Source organism: Lolium perenne, chromosome 4, assembly GCF_019359855.2.
Source record: "Lolium perenne isolate Kyuss_39 chromosome 4, Kyuss_2.0, whole genome shotgun sequence".
In the NCBI taxonomy this organism is placed as follows: Eukaryota; Viridiplantae; Streptophyta; class Magnoliopsida; order Poales; family Poaceae; genus Lolium; species Lolium perenne.
Genome location: NC_067247.2, coordinates 392,448,284 through 392,458,026, shown reverse-complemented (window position 1 = coordinate 392,458,026; position 9,743 = coordinate 392,448,284). Strand labels below are relative to the sequence as shown.

The 9,743-nt window shown below is 43.7% G+C and overlaps 1 protein-coding gene across 1 annotated transcript; it reads right to left on the bottom strand.

Moving 5' to 3' along the window:
- Positions 1–578: 578 nt before the first annotated feature.
- Positions 579–4,387, bottom strand: LOC127297513 (wall-associated receptor kinase 2-like). The gene is made up of 3 exons (XM_051327836.1): positions 3,432–4,387; positions 2,981–3,160; positions 579–1,915 (listed from the first exon to the last, which is right to left on the bottom strand). Exons 1-3 carry the CDS (start codon positions 4,375–4,377, stop codon positions 855–857), a joined length of 2,187 nt encoding a protein of 728 aa, XP_051183796.1. The 5' UTR covers positions 4,378–4,387; the 3' UTR covers positions 579–854.
- Positions 4,388–9,743: the final 5,356 nt, after the last annotated feature.

Below are 9,743 nucleotides of genomic sequence, written 5' to 3'. Positions count from 1 at the left end.
CTTACCCGACTAGATTGGCGAGAAATTCTATAATTGTTAACTTTGCTAGCTCATCTTTTCATGCAATCCGTCTGTTCCACACGAGGGCATCCATGAGAACAAAAAAGTTTCCTAGCGACTAACATGTCAAGGCATATACATGGGGTATGTTTGACTGCGGCTGTTGTAGAGGACCAATATAGCTCATGGGCAAGTGTTTCTTAATCACCTATATGCCTCGAAAGTTTCCTCAATTGAAATATCCTTGCCATGTCCGATAACAGGTTAGTCAAGGCCCTATATACCATGGTTATGTGCAAGCAACTATGTGAACCATGATCATAGTTTATGGTGGATGTAGAATTCATTTTGAAGTTAGAATTAAATGTTCATAGAGCCATAAATTTATTTGACAAACAGAATGGGTGCATTTAAGATGATGCCCTCGCATTTGCGAGGGCCACCTGGCTAGTTTATATAAAAATATCTTCTACTTGTGGTTGTAGGATTTGTAGAAACCCACATATGCGATCACAGCCGAAACACAAGGAATAATTTGAGAAGCGCACACAGTCAGTTTGTGCCACTAATTGCAGCATTTTTGCATTTCATTTATCTGATATTAAAGATACATAATGTGGGAAAGACTCATCAGCCACATAAGAATTACGACGAATTAAATGAAATTAATGAAAGTACGCACACCACCGATGCATGCATACCCACACGGTATACATCACATACAACACTAGATGAGCCAATAGAGATACAATAACATAACACTGAGAAACCATTCTTCCCTGGAGTGGGTGTGCACTTGCCGACTATTGGTGGATGGAGGGAGTTGCACCAAAGAATGGCATGAATAGTAGTAGCTAGGTCCGCTGCTGTATGGGTGACCCAGCCATGGTGATATCCTCCAAGCTCCCATAAGTGCCGAGTGTCTTTTTAAGTTTCTTGTCTCTCCTGAGCATAACCAATCTCTCAGCCACCTCCATCATATCTGGTCTCTCTTCTATGTCTTCGTGTAGACATTCAATTGCTAGCTTGCTAATTTCTTCCAAGATAAACATGTCTTCTTCATTTGCAATCTCCATGTCAAACATAGCCCTCCCACTATTCTCTTTCTCGTAAACTTTGCAGAAATCAATGATGAGGCTTTGGTTCTCGCCATATACGTTCTTCTTTCCAGTAATGAGTTCCAGGAGAACGGCTCCAAAGCTGTACACATCACTCTTTTGTGTTAAAAGGCCAGTTTTCAAGAAAACCGGGTCCACATAACCCATGCACCCAACTACTTTCTTGGCAAATTGTCCCTCTATATTAAGCTTTGACAGCCCAAAATCAGAGATTTTGGGTGTTAAATTTTCATCAAGGAGTATGTTGTCCGGCTTGACATCGCCATGTCGTATGGCCTGAGCTGTGGATGAGTGCATGTATTTCAACCCTTCTGCTGCCCCAATTGCAATATCCAAACGCAGATCCAGTGGAAGTTCTTGGTTTTTCTTCTGGTGGAGAATGTCTTGGAGGCTTCCATTAGCCGCAAACTCGTATACCAGCATTGGGACCTCCACCTCAAGGCAGCAACCTACCAGTCGAAGAATATTCTTATGGATCATGTTGGTCTGAATCTCCACTTCGTCGGTGAAATCTTTCCTTGATTCTTCATTTACAACGATAGAGCCCTTGACAGCCACAATAGTATCATCAGGGAGAGTTCCTTTATAGACGTTACCAAAGGCTCCATTACCAAGAAAATCTGAATTGTTTCTTGTGATTTTCTTCAGTCCCTCCTTGGTGAAAATGGTCAGACCTTTCACGTTCTGAAGTACCTTACCCCCGTTCTTTTCAAATGATTTGTCCAGTTGTCTCTTTTGGAAGAAAACCAGTACTAACAATAGAGCAATAACTATGAGGGATAAACCTAGGACAATCCCTGCAGTTTATCAACCAATTATTCATGTGTAAGAAATTGTATATGGCAAAAGACAAATTAATGCGTTGCGTGTAAAAATAGAATATGTAAAGTACATATAATTCAATTGTTCATTTTCTGAGATGTGAACGATGGTGTATTTAAAAAATGACCATATCTATTGTATTTAAAATAATCATACCATGTAGGACATGCCCGTGTCGGATTATTGATTGAACAAACTAAATTTTATGCACTCAAGCGCACACACGATGTATGCTCAAACCTCGAGATGCAGGTAGCCATACGTCTGCATGCGACGGGCCATAAATAAGGCTTACTGTATGAAAAATCACTTGGTATGGGCGAGGAAGCTAAAAGCATGGCTACTATCACCTAAACTCCACAGTGGGACATATACCGAATTTTAGTATTTTACAAGTCTCCATTTTCTCCACTAACAATTACATCTTGCTTCATGAGTTTATGTCAATGCATGAGCGAGCCTATGGATGCAAAACTCATACAAACCTTTTTTTTTATGAAAAATAGTATGGAATGATAAAGTTTGTATTAAAAAATACAAAAATACAAGCGTGGCATACTAAATTGGTATACTAAAGAAATGTATTCACGATCGATCTATAAGTACTAATTTCATGCATTTATATTGAGTACTAAATCCTTGTACTAAAGAAAGATATTTCATGCGTTATATCCCAAAGTAACTACAGTTTCAGGTTATTTCTCCTAGCTATATCATTCCATGTTGCTTTAAAGAAATTAGTATTTGATGATCAATAGCATAATGCATGATGGATATAAACCATCCAAGCCATTAAACTAACCATTAAATATATTCCATAATGGATCTAACAGTATTACCAAACCCACCAAACTTTTTTTCCATTATTAGTTAGGTTGGATCAGGTTTGTAAAAATATTGGAGATTAGTTTTCACGGAATGATATAGCTAAGATAAATAACCTCCACCAGCAATAAAAATATAAAATGAAATCAGAAATAACCATAACAGGACAGAACTATGTAGTTAGGAACAATATAAGGAAATATGGGTGTGCATACCAACGGTAAGCTTGGCTGCAAGAGGGAACTTTGAACTCTTTGCAACGCACAACAGTGTCTTTGAATCAACATCACGCTCGTATCCTTTACTGCATGGGCAAGTGTGCGAGCCAGCGATGTTCGTGCATTCGCTATGCGCAGGGCACGCAGTATCTGGGTCGCGTTGACACTCATTGATATCTGCATCATAAGTGGTTCATCCGTGTAAGTTAATAGTCACCTGCTAGGCGTGCTTGTAAAATGTTTGGCAAAGAAAATGCACACATATTTTATACTGTAGATTATACGCAACTTAAAATATAATAATGAAATTTCATGGGATTAATTAATTATACAAGTTATAGACAAACAACAATCAAAGTAAATGTACTACTTAATTAAACACCATGCGTAGGCTAATTGAAAGAAAAAAAGATGGATAGCTTAGGGCTAGACATGCGTAGAGCCTTACCCTGGCAACCGTTTTGGATGTAAGGATTGCCCTCGTAGCCATCGGAGCAGTGGCAGACGTACCCGGGCCCATTTTCAGAATCAGCGCAACGGCTGTTGACGCTGACGCAGGCTGATTCCTTGATAGCGCTGCAGGATTGGGAGTCACGAATTGCCCAATCGAGGACCAGCGGCATGGTCTGGTTCCTCGGCATGCCTTTCAGGTCAGCCGCCTTGAAGGAATATCTACCTTTCTCCACGATGAAGGCGAAGTTGCAGGGGCTGTAGGGGAGATTTTCGTGCGGCCAATTGCTGAGCTTCATGCGGGTGTCGGTGAGGCCTGGTGGGAGGTTGATGTGGCAGCAGCCAATGCCCTCGCAGGCATCATCCTTGGGGGCCTGGGCGTCCTTGCAGTAGGCCACGCAGCCGCCATAGTAGGACTCGGCATTGCGGGCAGGCACCCCACTGCCCGTGTAGATGAAGGTGTTACAGCCGAGGACGTAGAGGTCGTTCCCGGTGTTGGAGATGAGATACACACCCTGAGTGCTATTCGCGCTCACATTCAGAGCACCGGCGAAGTTTCCGTCATCAGTGCCGTCGGTGTTGAAGCACTCATATGCCACCTTCGTCTCCACCCGGATCTCCGCGCGTGGTGTCACGCTGAGGCTAAGGACGTGTACCTGGTCCGCGAACCACGTTTCCAACAAGGAGTTTAAGAAGCCCAAGTCGTAGCGGGAGGTGGCGCCCGGAAGAAGCGGTTGATACACCCCGCTTGAGTTGTCGCAGAGGATCTCGAAGCCTGGCCGGAAGCAGTTGGCGCCGATGCCGAATGGGTAGGGGATGTCGACGCTACCGCAGCTCGACTGGCAGCCTTCCTTTGCGGTGGGGTTATCAGCGCCAGCGGTGGCTACCACAAGCAAAGCGGTGGCTAACACTAGCAACAACATCGTGGCCGTGGGGGGCGACATTGCTGTGGCTTTGCTATCAGGATGCTATCAACTCAATGCGATTTAGCACTGCCTGCCTACTGCATCTATATAAAGCCTTGTCTCTCGCTTTATTTTATTTGACCAGCGACGATGATGTCCATTATTTCATTCAACAACATTCCTTCGCTGGAGCACAAGAATATCCGAACATGCATGCTAGTACTAACTAGCTTGCTGGGCTTTTAAAAGAATGTACTACGCGTTACACCTAAAAGACAAAAAAGAATGGGTTAATTATTGGTTTGCCACTACAGCCCGCGCATGACTCAGTTTTGCCACTAGAGCAGAATGGTGCTCAGTTTTGCCACCGCTTCTGGCGCAGCTGCTCTGTCGAGGCCAAACGGCCAGGCTTCAAACGTTTCCGTCTCTTGCCGTTACTGAAAGTGGGGCCAGATCTTACAGGTAGGACCGCGCAATGACAAATAGGTGAAGACCGAACTACCCCTGCTCCCGCATACAGCAACACACCGATCTGCTGCACCCACCACCATCCGCGCCCCTGCCGGCACCACCTGCGCCGCCACGACCTGCGACGCCACCACCTGCGACGCCACGACCTGCGACGCCACCACCTGCGCCGCCGCGCGGCCGTCCCGCGTGGACACCTTCTCCACCGCCTCCTGGAGCACCTGCTCTGCCCCCACCCCCTAGCGACGTAGTCGCTCGTTCCGCCACTGCGCCCTCCACCTGCTCGACGCAATGGCTAGTGGCGGCGACGACCTTGGCGAGGTAGGCGTGGGGCCGGAGACCCGCCGCGTCCACGACTGGGTTCCCGAGGGGTAAGCCTTGTTCCTATTGAGCTTTCTTGTGTAATGCAATAGTCGATTTGACATGGAGTGCTCATTGCGTTTGATTTTGCTTTTGGTGTGCTCATTGCCTCTCTGTTTTTGGTTGATTAGGATGGAATTGCGGTTTGCTTTCTTGGTGAACATTAGAATGGAGCGATTCATTGTGGATGCAAAGGATCAAAAGAAATTCCAAGGAGGGTTTGATTATCGGTTGCCAATGGATTGTAATTGGAGTTTTAGACAATTTGGCGAGGTAATTTGCGGCCCATATCCTTGGGGTATGCATGATGAAGTGGAATTCAAATACTACGATGGCGGAATTGATTGGGTGAAAGTTAGTAATGATGAAGAGCTCGCTACCATGTTTGCTAAGCATAAGGAGAAAGAGCAATTTCATGTGAGGCTGCAAAATGATGTGGTTGTGCCGGCAGTTGGAACTTCTCGGACAGATTCATGTCGTCGTAATGGCAGCTCTAGCTGTAACAGTTCAGTTAGGGGAGCTTCAGTTAGTGCACGGCGACGTGGTGGCTCGTCAAACATGGGCACCGGCAGTAGGGTCCCAAGAGAAGTGGAGCCTGAATACATCGATGATGAAGAGAGGCTATATTCTGATGTTGTGCAGAATTTACGGCGGCCATGTCGGGCTGAAAACCGAGATGAGTGTGACAATGAGGCTTTTGTGATTGATGATGAGGAGGTTGAGGACGAAGACCTTCCAGCTATTGAATGGGACCCTGCAAACTCTCAGATGGAAGAAGGTACCATCTTTGCATCCATGAGTGAGTGTAGAAATGCACTTGTGACATACTGCATCAGGGCAGAGCGTACATTTGAAGTTGACAAGAGCGACAGAGTACGTTACAGAGTGCACTGTCCGACTGAAGATTGTCCATGGAGGATGCACGCGTCTAAAATGCGAAATAGCACGAATGTTCAAGTCAAAGTGAACCCTTTTAGGCACACATGCCTGGAATCAACCCTGAGGAAGGAAACAATCAGTAGAGCCAAGTCAAGATGGGTGGCTGAAGAAGTAAAACGGTGGGTGACAGAAGACCATCAAGTGGGTACAAAGGAGTTGCAGAAGAAGCTCAAAGAAAAGTTCAAGATAGAGGTACCATACATGAGGGTTTTCAATGGAAAACAACATGCTATGGATTCTATTTATGGTAATTGGCAGGAAAGTTTTAAACTGTTGTATTCATTTAAGGGTTAAGTGGAGAAGACCAGCCCAGGTAGTATTGTAGATATTGATCACCCCACCGTGGAGTACACGTTGAGGGGAATGACAATGACCAAAGAGTTCTTTAGAAGGGTTTTTGTCTGCTTTGAGGCTTGTCGCCGGGGTTTTATGGAAGGCTGCAGGCCCTATTTGGCTATTGATGCTACTTTTCTCACAGGGAGGTTTAAAGGACAGTTAGTAGCAGCTTGTGCAGTTGATGGACACAATTTTGTATTTCCAGTTGCTTATGGCGTGATAGAGGCAGAGTCTGAGGAGAGCTGGACTTGGTTTTTGCAGATTCTGCGCCGGGCTATTGCACATCCCAATGGGTTGGTAATTCATACAGATGCTTGCAAGGGTTTAGAAGTAGCCGTGGACAATGTGTTCCCTGGAGTAGAGCATAGGGAATGCATGCGTCACCTTGCTGCAAATTTTGGGAAGAAATTCAAAGGAAAGGTGTATGCCGACAATTTATGGCCAGCATCTTTGACTTGCAGTGTGAAGAAGCACAACTATCACATGAGGCAGTTATACAAAAATGACAAAGTGAAGGAATATTTGGAAACACACCACTCCAAGTTATGGGCCAGAAGCCAATTCAGTGAAGTGAGCAAAGTTGACAATGTGCATAATAATCTTGCAGAGTCTTTCAACTCAACGATCCGAAAACTAAAGGGTCTTTATTTGGCGGATTTGCTTGACAAGATAAGGGTAGAATACATGCAGAAATTTCTTGTTCGAGCAGGAATAGCCGAGGCAAAATTCATGGGACACATTATAATCCCTTCCGTGATGAATGAATTGAAGCAGAAAACAAGAGGCTTGGAAATGGACATGACTCGTTGCTCAGCTACGACGGCAGAGGTATCATTTTTGGATAAAGAGAAGAGGGAATGGAGATATCCAGTGGATTTAGAAGCTAGAACTTGCAGTTGTAGGCAATGGCAGATAACTGGGTTGCCATGCATTCATGCCTTGTTTTTCAATTGAAATGATGATCCAATTGATAATGGAAATGATGATCCAATTGATGATCCAATTGATGATCCTTGTTATTCACTCCAAAATGAAGCTTTGGTGAGGTTTTTGAAACTTTTCATGTTCCAAACCCTAAACCTCTTGTCTTCACCCTCGAACTTGTACCCCAGTGTTCGAGATATCACATTAGACACATGGTTTTTTTGTTGAACAGCATGTAGACCATGTTTATCAACTAGAATGGGTAGTATATGACATAAGAAGTCTATGTGAGAAGGTTTTCCATTTTTTTGATTTTTTTTGAATTTTTTATGCTCATTTCAAATTTAGTCAAACCTAACTTTGACCATCATTTTATCAAGTTTGAAACATGGAATTGTAAAACTAAGCATGGATCCTTGTTATTCACTCCAAAATGAAGCTTTGGTGAGGTTTTTGAAACTTTTCATGTTCCAAACCCTAAACCTCTTGTCTTCACCCTCGAACTTGTACCCCAGTGTTCGAGATATCACATTAGACACATGGTTTTTTTGTTGAACAGCATGTAGACCATGTTTATCAACTAGAATGGGTAGTATATGACATAAGAAGTCTATGTGAGAAGGTTTTCCATTTTTTTGATTTTTTTTGAATTTTTTATGCTCATTTCAAATTTAGTCAAACCTAACTTTGACCATCATTTTATCAAGTTTGAAACATGGAATTGTAAAACTAAGCATGGATCCTTGTTATTCACTCCAAAATGAAGCTTTGGTGAGGTTTTTGAAACTTTTCATGTTCCAAACCCTAAACCTCTTGTCTTCACCCTCGAACTTGTACCCCAGTGTTCGAGATATCACATTAGACACATGGTTTTTTTGTTGAACAGCATGTAGACCATGTTTATCAACTAGAATGGGTAGTATATGACATAAGAAGTCTATGTGAGAAGGTTTTCCATTTTTTTGATTTTTTTTGAATTTTTTATGCTCATTTCAAATTTAGTCAAAGCCTAACTTTGACCATCATTTTATCAAGTTTGAAACATGGAATTGTAAAACTAAGCATGGATCCTTGTTATTCACTCCAAAATGAAGCTTTGGTGAGGTTTTTGAAACTTTTCATGTTCCAAACCCTAAACCTCTTGTCTTCACCCTCGAACTTGTACCCCAGTGTTCGAGATATCACATTAGACACATGATTTTTTTGTTGAACAGCATGTAGACCACGTTTATCAACTAGAATGGGTAGTATATGACATAAGAAGTCTATGTGAAAAGGTTTTCCATTTTTTTGATTTTTTTTGAATTTTTTATGCTCATTTCAAATTTAGTCAAACCTAACTTTGACCATCATTTTATCAAGTTTGAAACATGGAATTGTAAAACTAAGCATGGATCCTTGTTATTCACTCCAAAATGAAGCTTTGGTGAGGTTTTTGAAACTTTTCGTGTTCCAAACCCTAAACCTCTTGTCTTCACCCTCGAACTTGTACCCCAGTGTTCGAGATATCACATTTGACACATGGTTTTTTTGTTGAACAGCATGTAGACCATGTTTATCAACTAGAATGGGTAGTATATGACATAAGAAGTCTATGTGAGAAGGTTTTCCATTTTTTTGATTTTTTTTGAATTTTTTATGCTCATTTCAAATTTAGTCAAAGCCTAACTTTGACCAGCTAACCCTGTTCTTCTAGAAGGAAACCGGACCGATCCGTGGGTTGCTCTGTTTTGCATTGTGGACCGTTCACTGCGGTAACGCCAGCCGTCCGATCTAGCCTTCTAGAACGTTTCGGGGCTGATCCGTGGACACCCTCGTTCTTCAACATGATTGGTTCCTTTCTCTTTTCTGCGGTGGGCTATAAAAACACTGAAATCTCCGTTGGTCCGTTGGGCCGTCCCGCGTGTCTAGGCCTGCGATGCATGTGCCATGCATGCGCCATGCAGGCGCCACGCCAACAACCCTTTCCACGTACTCGCCGACGCCTTTTAATGCATCGACGCAGCGTCTCAGCGTTGCCATCGTCTCAGCTCTCGCAGCGATGCAGCCGCATCAGTTTTGCCATCGTCTCAGGCCGTCCCATCGTCGATCGCGTCAAAACCAATAATTATTTTTGGAAGACGGCTAGACACGCGTTAATTCATGGGTCTCTTTATGAGCCAACCTCTTTATAAGGGGCCTCTCTTCCTCTCCCACACACCAACCGAGCGAGCCTCTCTTCCTCTCCATCTCCAAAGCACCACGCACTCAAGCGAGCCTCTCTGCCTCTCCGAAGATGCAGTACACGGGACCGACCTTCCGCCGTCCACGCACCAGGCCGGAGCTACTCTATCCGGCGGACGTCCTCGTCGACAACACGCTCCGTGTGTGGGCAAAGT